An 18,187-nucleotide genomic window follows, 5' to 3' on the forward strand; every position below is an offset into this window, starting at 1 on the left:
TAGGGAAAAAAAATCACTAAACATTCTTAAGTTTTATTATAGTGGCATGAATAGCACTGCTATAGAGTAGTTAAAGTTGAGTTGCTCTTTCCATTATAAACCCCAGGTTTTCGGTATCTCGGTCCTTTCTGAATATTGTTCATTGATGTAGATTAGTTTTCAAAAGTTATGCAGTACCTTCCTAAAGTACACTCTATTTCTTTCCATTTTTTAAAAAATAATTTCAAAACCTGCCCAAAATCTCTACTTCTTGTTTAATCGGCAACACAAGCGTGCATTCTGGCACACCTCTGACATTGCAAGTGGAGTCCCAGTAGAAAAACACACCCAACTGTAACCAAAATTGTATTTTATGGTAGTCAAGTGTTAGTATTCTGTGATCCTGATAGAACAATGACTTCACAGACTCTGTCAGATGGTGCTAACTCCACACAGCATTTCTAAGGACAAGGGTATGGCTTGAACTACAAACTCCTTTTCTATGTGCCTATATTATGCCACTGTTGTGAAGTTCAGACACAAAGGTTTTCTAGAAAAACAATAATATTACTTCAACACCTTTATTTTCTTCTTTCAGTCTTGTTTAGAAGACATTTTAAATGTAGTAGCATTACACATTGGTATAAAATAAATGTTTGGAAACTAACAAATTACTACAGCGTCTTTGACTGAGAATCAGATACATTTGTAATAGGTTTTTTTAAGAGTGTTTAGCTGTAAACTACCCTATCAGATTTGCTATAGAAATATAACTAAGATGAAAATGACATCATTAATATTGAAGATCACATATGTCTTAAATTTAAAAGTTTGAATCATACTAATCTGTACAGGGACTGCAAACACCAGGAAATACTGGTACTTTTCTATTACAAACATATTTAAATACAGAACAAATTTAACTGTACAAGCTACAAGCTACAATCTATACTTGTTATTATAAGGATAATACTCTCCAAATAGCAGGTAGTTTGTAGCTTAGGGCAATACAACTTGAAAAATGCTACTGATATTTTGCATCATTAAAGACTAATTATTTACTCAGTAAATTGTGTTGCCTAAATTGGTTAATTTCAGTTCCATTTCACTTTCTTAAAAGCTAATATCTTCAAGCAAACACTGATTAAGTCTTTTCCCTTTCTCAAAGTGTTGCAATATTGCGTAGTTCTGAATGTTCCCTATGATTTCATGTCATCTTGTCTTACACAAATACCTTTTTACTACAGTATTTGTCAGCTGCTAAAAAAACCCCCACCTTGTATTTTGAAATCTTTGTGATCAATCTTCATGCTTTTTATGATAAACTCAGTATTTCTAAAAACAGGAAGATATTTTTAGCAAGCTTTCACCTATTGGGGGTGCAAGACTGAGACATTTTTAATACAAATAAATTAAATGGGTAAGTTTTCTAACATTAAAACCTAAAAAAAATGTATAATATAAAAAGCATTTTGTTAGGAATGAGTTTCAGTAACCGAAATGATCCCAGTCTATAAACAAAATTTACAGCATCACACTGAACAGGGCATCTGCATCTTGTTATGCCATATCATTAACAAGAAATATAAAATTAAGCCTCAAAAATGCACTTTAAATGTTTACATTGCAATCCTACGTATACTGGGCAACTTCTAGAACCACTAAAATAAATGAGTTACCCTCTCCAACTAATTTTTTTACCACTTCTATTTTCATCAAAATCAGTATTTGAAAGACTGCACTACATAAGCCTAATAAACTGAAATCACTGAAATACTGATGATAGAAAACCAGTAAGTCACATTCTGATAATAAGACCTGAAGGATTTTTGCATGACAGTGATGGATCCAGTTTTATTTCTATATTTCTGGTATAAATATTTGTAAACTCAGATTTTCATTTTAGTTACAAATCAGCATTTTTTTTCTAATAAGCTTAGGTTACATCTGTGTGCAATTTTTACTTTCATTGTTTTACCAGTATTTTACATTCTAATTACTTTTAAAAACTTCATAATGAGAAATAAAGATGCTGTTATAAAAGTGCAATTGAATTCTCTATTAGTAGAATGCACATACCTGTCAGATGCTACAGTTAAAACTAAAAACATCTAAATGTCCGTTCTTTGATCAAGTATCATCTCTTAATCCTGTCTTTGATGTCTCCTCACGTATGAAAAGTATCAGTCAAGACAGAAATGACTGCTTCGGTTCAGTAAACATATTTAAATATTTCCTATTCACATGGGTTCTAGTTATGGTATACTAATAGTATGACTAAATGTATGGTATACATCTCAGAGCTAAAAATGAATACCAATAATGAAACAGAACCAAAACAACAGCTACATGAGATTAAATTAATCAAGCCCCACAGGCTTATGTTTTGAAAACTATTTTAAATGGTTTTGTTCTGTTCTTTTTTACTGAGTAGCATGAGCATTCATCTAACTAAAAGACTTCCAAATTCACTGATGCCTAATCTCTCTAATTAAAGGTATGTGAGAGCTGCTGAATGCACATATATTAAGCTGTAAATAGAAATTCACTACAGATTCAAATTCCTCATCACACACATTTCCAAAATAGTCAAAGTCAACCAAAAGTTTGCCCTCACCAGCGCGAGTGCCATGCTGACTAGCATAAGAGTGCAACCTTACAAAAAGGCTCATTTTACTCTTAATGAAAGAAAACTGAGTTATTCTTGATAATAAAGACAATAATATAAAACTGATTTTTGCTTGACTACAATACGATTTCAACAGCAAGAAAAGTTCAAATCCAGGAAAAAGTGTGTGGTAACATGCGCAACACTGATGTATAGTCTTCCTTGGTAGCTAAAGTCCAAAAAAAGTATGTTAGTGCTGTTGACAGGCTGTTAGTATATCCCACAGGATGAACTTTCAGCAAGGCACGAATCTCAGCATGCTCAAGAAATCAGTACTTCACAGCAGAAATACAGTCGCCATTAAAACCAACTTTTATTTTTAGCAAGGATTGTTTTAAAAAGGTAACAGAGAAAATAGAAATGTCTACATTGCATTGGTGTCTTGTTAATTAATCCTCTATGCCAAATCATCCTGTTCTGATGTTGCAGTCGAGCAACAGCAGAATGAGTTAGGAGGTTCCCTTAATCACTTCAGAACTTCACAGATGACCAGGATTCCGGTTATCTGAGAGGTCACGGAAGTAATGATAGGCAGTCACTATATTCCCCTGCAGAAATCTCAGCTGTGTAACCACACAATAATCATTACATTCCTAACATTTATGCAAGATAGTCAAGTTGGTAAAGGGAAATTTGACTGTCATCAAAATGTCGCCAACAATGAGCACTATGATGCATTCCCAAAAAGCATACTACGGCCTTTCAAAAAAATTTGGGATATTTGCTATAGCAGAATGGAATAATGCTAGTCAAGAGAAAATATTAAGCATAGTGATTCTATGTCGAACATACAAGCACATGCTGCTTAACAGCTCGGTTCTCCTACAAACAGCCACTGTGGATGCTTCCCATACATATTTCCTTCCCTATGAGGTTGCTTCGGTAACACTCATCTTAAACCACAGCCTGGTTTAAGATTAATTCACTCAAAAATGAAGGGTCATACACCACACTTAGCTTACTATATTACATTCGTTATTATACATTTATGTCTGCTTTTGCTTCCTACCATGTCTTCTTCACCAGCACTGGTAAATGATGACCGAGCTTGTGACAGATCACACAAGTGTTCAGTCCATACATTTCTGCAGGTCACACTGAATCTACATTCACTATCAGAAAATTCTCTGAACAATCACGACAAACACACTCCTTCAGATACACTGGGAACAAGGAGAGTGCCAGAAAGTCTTAAAGGCCAAGACAGAATTGAAATGGAAACATTGCAGAAAGCCAACAAAAGGCCATAGGAAAATAATTATTTGCACACAGGGTCATTATTAAGCAATTTAGGACAGATAACATTTGGATCTCAGTTTACATGGAGAAGACTGGTCAATGTACTTCAAGTTCAGATGCCACTAGGAGACAGAATAAATCAAAAGAAAGGTATATATAGTAACAATTCACTCACACTGCATGCAATTCATTTCAACCATCCATAGGAAATCAAGCAAAAGTTGAATCACCAGACGTAGATTTTCACTAGCTTCTAAAATAGTCTTACTTTCAACCTCAGAAATTTCCTAAGCTACTTCTTAGAAGTAAAGAAGATTGATCCAAGTAAAATTGTCTACTTGGATTTGAAATGTATTTCTGCAAAGTTCCACACTTTAAGAGTTCTTAAAGTGACACAACTGCTCTGTCTTAAGGGGAAACACAAAAAAAACCAAACCATTACAGTTAAAGAACTGCTTTAACTAAGAGAAATAAGTAATAGTAGTACATGCTTAGTTTATTCAGTGGGAGTCACTTTTGGTGTCCCACATGTTCAAAAACCATAGAAAGGTAGGAGGCTAGTGTAGTAACAAGAATTTCTAACACTACTAAGCTGTTCAGGATAATAAAGACAAAATTCAATGCCAAATATTTGTCCACAAGGGATACCATATGACTATATAATAAACCGTCACAAAATATCTAGGTTAGACAATACTGGTGATACTCACGGAGGGAAGCATTCTGTCCTCCCTCCAAAGACAACAAAGACCTCCTTAACCTCAAGAATATAATCCAAGGATATAATAAAACCTTTTATGATAAAACAAGTAGTCTGACAAAATAAACTGAAAAAAAAAAAGTCTTCAGGGCAATACAAGATGATGAAAGCAGAACTAGGTATTCAGAAACATGGCCTGAGCATTTAAAACCACAATCCAAAGCTGTGTTTAGAGCAGAAACAGCTTGAGACTGATTTTATATTTATAACATTTTAAAAAAATCCAAAGTCTTCTAACAGAAAAACTGATTATTTCCAAGATTCAGAAAAAGGTCAAGAATGCAGTAAGAGGTAAACATGCCAAAAGAAAGACTTAAAATAATGTATTTTATAATTTATGAAACAGGAGTATCAAATAATTAGATTAAGGGGAGCTTAATATACATAATACAGGTTATGAATCTTAAGACAAAAAGTTTAAGTAATACTCTGAATAAAGCTAGAACCTTAACTCTGGAATGACCATGATGAAAACATCCAGGAGACATTGCATTCTCTAATTTTTCTGTTTTGCAGCAGATTACTACTTCCACAAACTCTGAGGAATTAAACACTATTTTTTTTCTTAATATTCAAGTTCCTTTGGGCTCACGAGTATAATCCTTAATTAGAGATCCACCTTGCCTACTCATGCTAAGGGAAGTTTTGCATTTAATGTGCATTAGCATCTTAAATGTTTTCTCTTTGCTTAATCAAGAGAAAGAGTGCTAGTAAAACTGAAATGCTTAAGTCCACCTCATTGAAAAATCTAGGGAAGAAGCTAAGCCACAGAGTTTACAAAACCATTGTGGGTAGATCATTTCAAAGCCTTTCAAACTCAATTGAACTCATATATTAGCCTTTGAAAAATGTCAGGGGTATATGTGTAAGACCTAGTACACTTCCAGTGTTGAAGGCCTGTTAGTGGGAGTGACAGATTTTTTTATAACAGTTCCACATTAAAGCTTAGAAATTTTTAGACAAGTATCTCTCCCCACCATAATACTTTCTTCAAATCTAAGTTCTCATCTTCAGTTGCAGGGCCAGGAACAATGTAACAAGTCAGGATCATTGTTAGAAATGGCAACAATGTAACAAACATTTCATTTCTACAGAGGAAATGCAGAATCTTCACCGTTTTTTCCTACAAATTTGTTTCCAGTAACAAAATCCCTTTGGTTTCAGTTCTATTTTTGTTAGAGAATATAAATAAGAGCCTTGTTAAATACTGATACTATTGCTCAGTCTTTTTCCCAGGACAGATTTAATTGTGAATTTCCTTCTATTAGAATCATAAAATCCTTTAGGTTGGAAGGGACCTCCAAGATCATCAAGTCCAACCATTGAGCCATTAGGGCTCTAAAGTCCTCTGCCAAAACAGATCAGAATGTGTCAGGGTTGGAAAGGACCACAAGGATCACCCAGTTCCAACCCCTCTGCCATGAGCAGGGACACCTCCCACTAGATCAGGCTGCCCAGAGCCTCATCCAGCCTGGCCTTAAAGACCCCCAGGGATGGGGCCTCAACCACCTCCCTGGGCAACCCATTCCAGGGTCTCACCACTCTCATGATGAAGAACTTCTTCCTCATGTCCAGCCTGAATCTGCCCACTTCCAGCTTTGCCCCATTCGCTACCCTCATAGCATTGTTGCACAGTTTTTCTTAAGAAAATGCCCTGCAATTTCCTTTAAAACTATCTGGTATTGAAGCTTAATTTAAAACAAGAAGAAACAACTTTTTTCTTATTCTAGAAGCAGACTCACCTGTAGTTCACATTTTGGAGCATTCTGATGTACTGCATTTAAAGCAGCATGAGCCTGCTGAAGTTGCTCTTGTAACTGACAAATCCTTTGATCTTTTCCAAGTAACTGATCCTGAAGAGAAGCACAGCTTTGCTGCAGTTGAATTTCACTTGTTTTAACGGTTTCAAAACATGAAGTCAATTCATTATAAAGCTATGAGGGGGAGAAGACAAATAGCAGTATTAAAAATAAACAATTCTAACCAATAACCAAATGACAGATAACCATATAAACAGAAAAAAAAGAAAGTATAATTTCAGGAACTTATCCACAAAGATGACGCTCTCTTTTTTACATTCTTTTATACTTGTCCTGATGCCTCCTGTCACATTCTATACACTGGAAAACAGTGACTGTAATAATCAGTTAAACTTTTATGTTTGAAATAAGTTTTTACAGAAAAAACACACCTTACATTAGAGTGTTCTCAGCTTCAGTTGCTTCTTTATGGCATTCATGAAAGAAAATGGACACCTAAAAATCAAGACCTATTTTACTCCTTGAACAGTTATATAAAATACAGAAAATCCAAACAAACAAAAAAAATCCCTTACTGAGAATAGGCAAAAATTGAAAATCTGTTCTGGGAACAAAAGCAAAGGATCAAGAACACCAAATACCTTCCTTCTTTTTTATGGAGTAGTTGGATTTTCAAAACATTTTTATGTATCTTTGATAGCAATACAGTGAGTCCACTAATGCCGACCACACTTTGTATGAAGTGTAAAAGGGTTGGTTAAATAATTACTCTGTGGGAATTTTTTTTTATATCAACTACAAAACTCAGATACTATATTAGAAGTTCTTATCCCTGGCTGTTGCTCAGCTGTTCTTGCTGAAAACAGAAGACTGTATCTACTCTGTAATCACTTTAGAAGAGATGCCATACACACAAAGAATTTCTAGAATTACGTCTAAGTAACAACTAGCCGTACAGGCCATGTAACTAACAATGAACTTACTTTGCAAGAATAAGAGAACTTAACAAGTTTAAAAAATACAAAAAAAAAAAAAAAGTTTTAAAAATAAACCTGTAGTTGAATAAACAACAGTACAGATTCTGAAGGAAATAGATGTCTCTCCAGCTTTACTACCTAAGCATACATTTCTTTCTTCCTTTCTGTGCTTCATTGCTTTGATGGTTCTTTTTCTCTCAAAATAAACAATATTCTCTCTGACTATTCATTGTATCATAAAATAGACTGTACTTCCACAGCTAGCTGTTTGTTGGTTTTTTTCTTGTTTTGACTTGTTTGGTTGGGGTTTTTTTATTTGTTTGTTTTCCTTTTTGTTTTGTTTTGTTTTGTTTTTTTTTTAAATCTATTTCTGCCATTCTATCCAAAAGAAACACACTAAATATGAAAATCAGAACTTTGAAAACTATCAACAGGAACTCACCAAGTAATTTTACTTGTAAAAATATTATTTTTTACCCTTTGTCTTGTCAGCTTTACCTAAATAATACACTTCTCCTCCCTTCAGTCTAAGTTAAAGCCTTTGAAAAATAATCACCGGTTTTAGATTTGGAAACTGTCTACCTAACACTTTCAGAGAAATCTGGAAACAATAACCTCCCTTCCTTACCTTCTTCCTATCATCTCCTAATCCCACGGACTCTAATAATCCACTTAGGGCAAAGTAAACTACTTCTTGTCCATTTCCAAAGCAGATCAGAGATTATGTCTCTCAGGCAAAATTCACTCAGAGTCCATCCAGATAGACTGATATTTCCAATGACTCTGAGTCTTCATAATTAAAATTTTGCATGGAAATTTCTGTGCCTCTTGATTCTTTCATATATATTTAAGAAAGCGCCTATCACCTCTAGAAATGCAAATTCAAGATTAGCCAATTTCTTATAGAAATCAGTAAGTATCTCACACAAAAATAAACAGCTCATTCATCAAAAACATGCATTTTCAGATAATGTCCTTCCAAACAAATGGAACATCAAGACACAGTTACTTCCAGCTATACCTATATAAGCTCATTAGCTTCATCATACTGGTATGACAATTTGCTGATTTTATGAATAGCAGTACTTAAGTGGTTGTAATTATAGTACCTGAAAGGTAGCATCCTAGTAAGATGAATGGAAAACATCAAAAATGTGATGTGTTTTTCTACTGGCAGCTACATCCTCTCATGTAGCTAATGGGTATTTTAGGTAGTCAGCATTTGTCAGGACAAGACAAATAGCATGTCTTCTTACTTGCATAAAGTTTTCCAACCTTTCCTGCTTTGAACATTGGAATAACAAAACACACATAATTCAATTATAAAACTAGCTAAAAGATATTTGGAAAAAAAAAAAAAAACCACATTCACACCATTCAGCTTTTTTACACTGAGGTTTATATTTTTTTTAAACCACCACCAATGTACTAGTTTATAAGACTTTTTTTTTTTTTTTTTACAGTGTTAACATCAGGAAATTTCAAAATAAAAATTTTATCCAGAGGTAATGGCTTCCAAACTTCCATTTGGCTCCCTGTGTTTTGTTTTATGGGCATGCACTGTTTTATGCATTAAATATATGCTTACTGTTTTTCTTGCATTATTTTTGAGTTTTCTGCTCATTTCTGAACATCTTTTAGAAGAGGTACCACATTTAATCACATTGCAGTAATCACGTTCCAGAACATACAGACTTCCCCAACAGAATGAAACAGGTTTAACATTAATAAAGATACAGAAAGACAGGTGTAGAGAGACAAGATGCAAAATGGAGATCAGAGGGCTAAAGACAGAACATTGAGTAGAAAATCGAAAAGAAAGACAAAAATATTGTAAATTATTTATCTCAGAACTAGCAAGCTTCATATAAAAGAGGAGTGAAATCTTGACTGTACATAAGTGAGTAGTTATACCCTACACAAATGTCAGTAAGACATGAGATTTACCCAGGAAATTGTTTAATCTACAAGAAAAGATTAGAAAAATATTTGCGTTAACAAGATAGAAAGGGGGAAAATATGGAAAATTATTCTTTATACGTTTTATGAAATTTGGTAGTTGAAAAAAAAAAGGCAACAGTCAGTGACATAAGACTTTGCTCCACAAATACTGTTGCACTGAGTGTATTTTGAGTATTTCGTTCTAATGCCTTAGAGCTGTCCTTTCTCTGACATGTAACATATGCTGTTATGGGTGAAGGTGCTTAAAAACAAATAAAACAAAGACTGTAAGTATCTGAAATCATTACACTGGAATAAGTTTAGTCTATATGACATAAGAGCATCATTTATCCGTGAGGAAGGCAGAGTAACTTAGCTGAACTACAAAAAGTATCTCGTATTTCTCAGCTACTCTAAAAATTTCCTGTGTTGATTAAACTGATTTTAAAAGAAAACACTTTTTGCTAGCTATTGGAAGAGTTACTTCAGCCAGAAAACTTCATTAGAACAATAGGTATACTTAACATCATCAAGTAATCTAAAAATGCCAGACCAAAGCTAGGCTTCCAGGACAACTGAAAAATGGGGCCCTAATGCCTGCTCACATGCAATAAAAACAGCTTGGTAACAGTGGGGTGTGTTAAAGTACTGACATACACTAAAAAATTGTGATGGCAAAACTAAGTTAGGTCAGATCAAGAAAACCTGAGGAATTCCAAGAAAACCTAGTAAAACTAAGTAATTCACCCAAGCTATTGTATTATATGTTAGCCAGAATCATAGTGCAACTGGAAAAATAACTGCAGAATGAGACAGCTGACACAAATGACCAACGCTAACATTATACAAGTGTGCAGAATTTATTTCAAACTAGGTTTAGACTGCTTCTGTCTATTGCATGCCAATTAACATCCAGGACCCATTTTCCAGTCCCAAAATATTTTCCATTTCATTAATGTAAAAGGGATTTGGTTAATGGTCTCATAGACTTTTCTATGACATCAACTAAACACAGGAAGTGGAGACTTCCAGGAGATTTCCTTCAAAAGTATACTCCTGTGAAGAAGTAACACTAAGGTAGACTCATCCATTTAAAGCAACAGTAGTCAATAATATACACCAGGTGTAAACCAAATATTCTTCTACATTAAATGTTTTATCTAAATGCTTGTACCCTAAACTCCAGTGTATTACAGAGACCTGAGTAAGCATACCCAAACATACAGCAATACCAAACATGTAGTAATGACACAAGTGAAAAAAGTCAGTCTATCTTAAGAACCATTAAAGCTGTAAGGGAAACTATTACAGCACCATCACAGAAATTCATGTTACAAGATCACACTGTTTATGAGAATTTTAGAGAAACAAGGGCAAAAAGCAGCTGGAGAACCTCTATAGCGAGCCCGAAGAGGCACTCCAGACAGAATAGATGGAACGTTTTCATGGTGTTTAGTTTTAAAATGGAAAAGCAGAGGTAAAGCAAATTTTTAAGATGAGGGATTATGAAGCTTATCTATAACGCAAGCGAAAAATGTCAGACACAATTGAGAGGTTAAAAAAAAACTGAAAGCAAGTACAGAATGGATGTAAATAACATCAGAGCCACGCAAGTGAGAGTCCCAAGGATAAGCTAGAAGAAAAGACATGCTTTCCTCAAATTAATGGCACAATATGATTGAAAATAAAGTTGTTTTGGAAACCATGTAAAATGGATAACTTTAGCAATACACCTTCTCAAACACATGAGAACATAAAAGAATATTTTGTGATTAGTGTTACTTTCGGCAAAACTTCAAAACTGATGAGTCTGTTTACTTCAATGAATCCAGTATTTCCCGTTCCTGACCGATTCTCCCACCCACTAATGGAGCCTTCTAATATTCATCCACCTAATCAGTTTTGTGCAATTCCTGGTGTTGATAAGGCTATCTAATAGTGAGGTTTGTGTATTCCTTTTTTGAATATATAAAAATTCTGACATGTTCCTCCCAGAAAGATCGTGTTCATCAGCAACAACTTCTCCGTGAAATGCTAGCAAAACCTTATTTATGTTTCTTCTCTCTCTACAGTGTACTGTCAGAGAACATTCATCAGTCTTATGAAGAGCACCAGCCCCAGGTAATGCAGAAAAATGTTAATAATTCATACTGCAAAAGGTATCATTTAAAATCCTTGATTGTGAAACCAACCTCATTACATATAAAACCTCGTAATTCTAACTCAGATCAAAACTGGCATTACTCACAGACGTATTTAAAGAAAATTTAAGGTTAAGATTTTTTTTTTCTCCTCTTGCACTGACTCCCTAGTTTTCATAATTTCTTCAATCTATAGCTCTTGTAAAAAAATACATTGCCATTGTCAGAATCATTAATTCAATGGTTTGCAAACATTAGTGACTAGTGTCAAGCAACTGTACTGGTGTTTGGAGCACAAGAAATAAATAGGCTAATGTAATTAACACATTTTCCAACAATATAAAATGGTACCACAGCTTGAACTGAAGTGTGAGACAATCTTTGTTAAAGATCTAGTTTCCTTCTATAAAAGCTGTGAGAGCATGTGAACTACAAAAATGTTGACTCAGATTACTGGTGTGGGCTGCAGCATCTTTGACTGGACCATTAGTTTCTCAGCTCTTACCATATGTGAAAGAAATTAGGACTATCAAAGGCAATTTCAGGCACAAAATTAACCAAAACATCTAAATATGAATCTGATTGTATCCTATTTTTATCTACCTCCTGCAGACTTCTGCAATGCTTCATAAGTGAAAACTCTTACTGTTTTCGAATTATGCCAAAAATCTAACTATTGAACAATGCATTTCTTCACCACAGACATGTACTGTATCACTATCCACAGTAAGTCTTTTTGAGAGCCGAGTTCCAGGACACGAATTACGATTTCCTATTTAATGACAAATAACGGTACTTCCACTTCACCAGAAGTGCCTATCACTAAGAGATTTTTAATCAGTATGATTAACAAAGAACCTAAAGGCCACATCAGATCAAGGGAAAGTACTGCATTATAAAAGCAAAAGCCTTAAATTGTAAATTTCAGAATACTGTGATAAGCTGGCTAAGGAGTTCAGAATTCTCTTCTTGTCTTATTATCCCTAGTATTGATTGAAGTCTCTCCACCTTGAAATTGTTGGTGAGGACAAATCTATTGAGTCTCATTAAATCCAGCACAGGAATTAAGTCCCTGGAGCATTTAGGACCACTAAAACAGATGCTATACATTTTAAAAAATATTCCCTATCCTTTAGAATGAGAACTACAGCTGCAATATGAAACAGATACCAATTTGTTTCCATAAATGGTCTAACATAAAGGAGTTATTGTAGAACACAGCACCCTTAAAACTTGTACTTAAAAAAAAAAAAGGTATTAGTATGTCAAGTCAATGCAACTTGATAAAAAAGATTACAGATCTTCACATGTGTATGCTACCCACTACAGCTAGACTTGGAAGAGAATTTGTGGTCCTCAGTGGATTTACACATAATCCAGTGCAAGTTCATGACCTTGATCTAGTTTATCAGAAATGTCTTTTCTTTTATTCAGAATACTTTTTTGTACTACACATCAGCACAAAGAGTGGCCCTTCCTAAATGGCAGACTGGAAAAATGAATTTGGAATACGTGAGCCAACCATGTTTCCTCAGCTATAGCATATACTGTCTATCTGACCCCAAAGAGGCAGTTCGTTGATCTTGCTGCAAGGGACAATATTTAACAGGATGTATACACTGGTAGGCTCACTGACATTCAGAGCAGTAGGAAAATACTCCTTTGTGAGTATGTTTATGGGATAGCTGACACACCTTCATCCAGCTGTTGCTGTCTGCATGTTATTAATGCGGGGAAGACAAAAAGAACATGCATTTGTCTGCAATGGTTTGTCTTTCCCATTCGAAGAAAACATAGGCATTTGTATTAATTTTCTACATGCTGAGTTTTCCAAAGACCTTCTGTGACCTAAGTAGGACTGTGTATTTTGTGATATGGAAAATGTATGTTACTTTGAAGCAAATACAGTTAGGTATCTTACACAGTTCTGACCAGAAGTATAGCACAGGATTGTCATGATAAAGGAACTCCTCCTCCTCTCTGAAATTCCCTCAACTCAGTTTGCCACAAACATTGTTAGATCTATTCCACCCTGACTTAGAGAGCTTAACTTTTTTCTTCTTTTAACTTTGGGGTGAATCTTTTTTTACTTGGGGTTCTCTACCTTTTTACAACTTTTTTTTTTTTACTTTTCCTGGTATTTTTTAGGTTTTTTACTTCTTTTTTTTACCTTTTTTTACTTTGTTTCTTTACTTTTTAAAACTTGTAAAACTTTTTATCCACTTTGTTTTTACTTCATTTTGTTACTTCTTTATATATACTTGGTTTACATGTTTTTATTAAAAAAAAAAAAATAGATTTTATTCCAGGTGCATTAGATAATTTTTTTTTTTATTTTACAAAAAGGCAGTGTATCATTTCCACAGGAGGAATTTGTCAGAATATTTGAGTTGGGTTTTGCTGGTTTAAGAGGCAAACCTTACCCCTCCATGCTGGAAAAAAATTGAATTCAACACCTCCAAGCCACTAAATGTTAGGGTCACCTATGATGTGGAAGTCTTTGGCAGCTATCAAAAAAAAAAAAAAAGAGTTATCTTCAAAACCACATTGTTCTTGTTCTTCTTGGATGATCAGCTAGGAAGAATTCTTAAGTCCTGCTAAGACAGACCAAGAATTGTGACCTGGCTTTCTGAAGCACTCCTGAATTTTGAGCAAAGCCTACGTTAGAAGTGGCTTGCTCCTATAGCTATGTAAGTAGACCTATGAATTTTCAATAATAACTAAGTAGCTTATAATAGAAAAATTATTTTTCATAGGATAGGTTAAGCTCTTTCCCAAACTGAAGTAATACTAGCAAAATCACTATTACGCAAGGGAAAGTGACCTTCATAGCTTTGTCATGCTTTAAAACAGTCTCATGAAAACTATTCTGCTATAGTTTTTAAAGCTGTTCTGGAAGAATATGGCCTTATAAGCTCTGATTAAGAGATTTCATGTATATTCACATGTGACAGTTTTTAGTGTTTGAGTGACTCAAAGGATCCATTTAACACCTTTAGAAGGACTAGCTGCAGAATGAGAAATGGCAATAATCATTCCTGATACCTACCTTCTGTATTTACATATATATAAAACCATATTTTGTCTTGCCCCAGATAGGCAGAACTCCCCTTGCCTCATACATGTTCTGAACGGCGGATTGAAATCTACCTGTATTTTGGTTGGGCTATTATTGTAGTGAATAAAAGTCAATCACTGCAGTCAATGATAAACTTGTGCAGAGTTAAGTACACACAAATGCACTGGGCACCACGCTCTATAAAAGGTTAAACAAACACATCTTTAGAAACCCAGTACTGAATCTGGCTTGACTTGGGCCTAGCTTCACAATTTTATCACAGACCATACTCAAAGTAAGATGATAAAGGGAAACACCTCTATTTTGAAAAAGCACCAACAACACACATATTTCAGAAAATAGTTCCAAGATTGCTGGAAGATACATTAAAGTTGTATATACAACTTCTTCCTTGTCTTCTTCCTTCTCAGTGTTTCTAAAAAGGAAGGAAACATAACTTCTGTAGTTCTTACAGACTGAAAAAACATATCCATATAATTTGCTAAACTCAAGAGAAATTCTGAGTAGTACATGTGATACCTCTTCAGGATTAGCATTTTTTTTCTGGTATTCATCAAAAATATGAATCTGTTCTGTAAATGTAAATACCACTTAAAATTTTTTAATTAGTTATCCATTTAAAAAGATATTATGGCAGTAATTTTTCCAGTTAACTTTGTTTAATTTTTAACCTTTGAGTATGGTTTTGCATCTTAAACCAGTAAAATTGATCGAGATTCACACAAACACATTTTTTAGAATTGAAAGGAGTTTCCTTCCCTTAAAACATCAGAAATAAATTGGAGAATTTAGTAACCAAAAGCTGTAAGAGAAGAAAAATAGGTAATGTAAAATTACGTAAAAAATTTATATGCTTGGCAATTCATTTCCATTTTTCTTCAGATGCAACTAAATGTTAACATTTTTAAGGCTCATCAATCCAACGTAAGCAAGAGGCCATATAAGTTGAGATGTAATGAGGCCAATAAACTCTGTTAGTCTGCCAACCATGTTTTGGTAACAAAGATCCAGAGATCTAAAGGATGGAACACTACACAGTGCCTGGATTATTCTGTCCACTGACAATGTACAGATGGATATTAAAATGAACTCTGTGATCATATAGCAGAATTACATACTTTTTGATAGGATGTTGTTTCAGCTGTGTGAGCATCTTCTTGGTCTTTCAGTACTTTTTGTGTATCAGCATTGAGAGCCTGAAGCTGCTTTATCAGCTCAGCCTGCTGTGCTGTATGTTCAATGTTTTGTCTGTAAAGATTCTGCAGCTCCTGTAACTCCTTCCTGTGCAAAACAAGCAATAGAGAGAAATTAAGAAAAAGAACAACAATAACCTATGTTAAAAAATTGTGTTCAAATAATTTTATTGTAGATAATGAGCTTCCTATTTTGATATATTTTTCTGTTAATTGCCTTATAAACACTAGAAGTTACATATAAAATATTTATCACTTACTTTTGTGAAATATCTACAGAACAGTTAAGTTTCAAGATGGAATGCCTTTCAATTTCCCTCTAATGCTCTAACTGCTCTAAAATAAATGGATTTTCACTACTGCATCACCACTTTCTAATCAATATTCAGTTAACTCTTTAGCAGTGTCAAAATGTAATATTTAGAACACATGGACTATAAATTTGTTATTTTTTTTTTTAACTAGAATTATCAGAAAAAAAGGTAAAAGTTTTCCTTAACTTGGAGAGAGCATGTAAAGCAAGAGTCCATTCTGAAATGCATCTACTCACTAGACACAGGAAGTATGTCTGTTGATAAACTACTTTTTTTCTGCATGTTCAGCATACTGCAACAACCATAAGTAAACTCTGGTATGTATTACATAACATAACAATAAAAGCAACCATAATTAATGGTAATTAATGGCAATGCAACCATAGGATAGACCTAGTATGATGAGTCTGAGAATTTTACTGTAATGCTGAAAGACCTTACAAAGTAAGGGGGAAAAGAAGATCAGTAACTCTCACTTCTTATAAACAGTGATTAAAAACTTGGAATATGTTCTGTAACACATGTTAAAAGTTCAGATTACTCCATTAGTCCTTTTAAAATATTTCCTACTTAATTCCCTTTTTAATTCACAAGCACATTTCACACTAGTATTACCTACAGCTATTGAAATGGAAGTTTATCACTCCAAGTTATTTTCCTCCTTGCTTCCTCAAAGAATTTTGTTGGTGACCTCCAACACATATGTGACCTGAGTAGAATTATCATTAAGAAGAGTTATCTTTACATTTCTATAATACTGCTGGGGATGTCCAGGCAAATATTAGTGTACAAAAGTAAGCAGCAATACCAACCTTGTGTTTTCCTGTGAAACCACAAAATGACAAAGAATTTTAAGGGAACTTTACAAAAAAACATTTAAGACCTGTGCCAGTACTTAATATGTTGATTGTTCACCACAGCTACATCTGAATACGTATATAAAAATTGAAATAACGTGCACCATAACAGCATAGTGACACAGCTTAATGTTGTTAAAAAAGCATTGTTAAGAAAGTCTGTTAACAGGCCAATAATGGAGAATACTTAAGGACATGGTTACTTAACAGTGCTTAAGTCCTACTGTTCTCAACGAGACACAAAGTAGTTCCCCAAAATTAACCATGGTAGAGGTGCATTCAGAACTCTTTATGTAAAAAAAGCAAAGTATAACTGCAGTACTTACTTCATATGCATTAATTTAAGTCTGTTCTCAAGCCCAGCAGCAGAAATAAGGACATCCTGATATATTAGCACTTTCCAACACCCTGTATAACAGGCTTACAGTAAAGCAGTTGTTTCATTTCCCTGACTGTGAGTACACAGTAGAAAATGCCACATTGATAATGTTAGCAAATGCACTGTTTAAAACAGATCATGTTAATTTTGCATAAGTTCTCCAATTAGACCTTCAATTGGTTTTGGAAAGGAAAAACATGGCAGAACTTCGAACCTTCAGATACTGTTGGAAATGTTGGTAGTAACTGTGACTAAGACCACTCTGCTGTATTGCTGCTTTTTAATTTGTATGCAAACACCAATGCAGTTTTCTGTGTCTGTCACTCTTTGTTGACTATATCAGGCTTTAAGTCATACCCTAAAGGGGAGGGGATGGGGTGATGGAGGAAGCTAAACCTCACAGCCATCCAAGAACTGCAATAGAGTCAGAAGATATTAAAATGTTTGTTCATGTTAAATTCAAGGATTTTTAAGTATAAGGAAACTAAGGCATGTTTCCATTATACCACATTTTAACAATCAAAAATTATTTCTTCATAGACATATCCTAACTTGTTTGTTTTTTTTTTAGTAAAAAGTTACACAAACCAAAATAGTTGTACTCTCAAAAACTCTTGAGACGGAAATACACAGCCACTGCATTTACCCTGCAGCTAGACATTACAGCTGCTTTTATCCTCTTTAACGAATGAAGTACTATTTTTACATTGTAAATCTACAAAGGACACCTTCTTTTATTTGATTCTCACACAGAAAAGAGATGATGCTTAATCACCAGGAATTATTCAGGACCAACGGTGCAATGCAAATACATTCACAGAATAGAACACCTTTTATAATAGGCCAGGTTGATAAAGGGGGCTTTAAACTAGGAGTGGGGGGGGGGGGCACAAGCGATGG

The 18,187-nt window shown here is 34.3% G+C and overlaps 1 protein-coding gene across 1 annotated transcript in view; it reads right to left on the reverse strand.

Moving 5' to 3' along the window:
* The window catches only part of CNTLN (centlein, centrosomal protein), a gene marked incomplete at both ends in the record, with an annotated part of 120,543 nt that overhangs the window by 86,261 nt on the left and 16,095 nt on the right, over window positions 1-18,187 (reverse strand). The window contains 2 exons of the mRNA XM_008936994.1: window positions 6,389-6,580; window positions 15,663-15,825. Coding sequence (XP_008935242.1) covers window positions 6,389-6,580; window positions 15,663-15,825 — 355 coding nt within the window. The remainder of the gene's footprint in view (window positions 1-6,388; window positions 6,581-15,662; window positions 15,826-18,187) is intronic.

This window comes from Merops nubicus, unplaced genomic scaffold, assembly GCF_000691845.1.
Source record: "Merops nubicus isolate BGI_N331 unplaced genomic scaffold, ASM69184v1 scaffold9713, whole genome shotgun sequence".
NCBI classification, from domain to species: domain Eukaryota; kingdom Metazoa; phylum Chordata; class Aves; order Coraciiformes; family Meropidae; genus Merops; species Merops nubicus.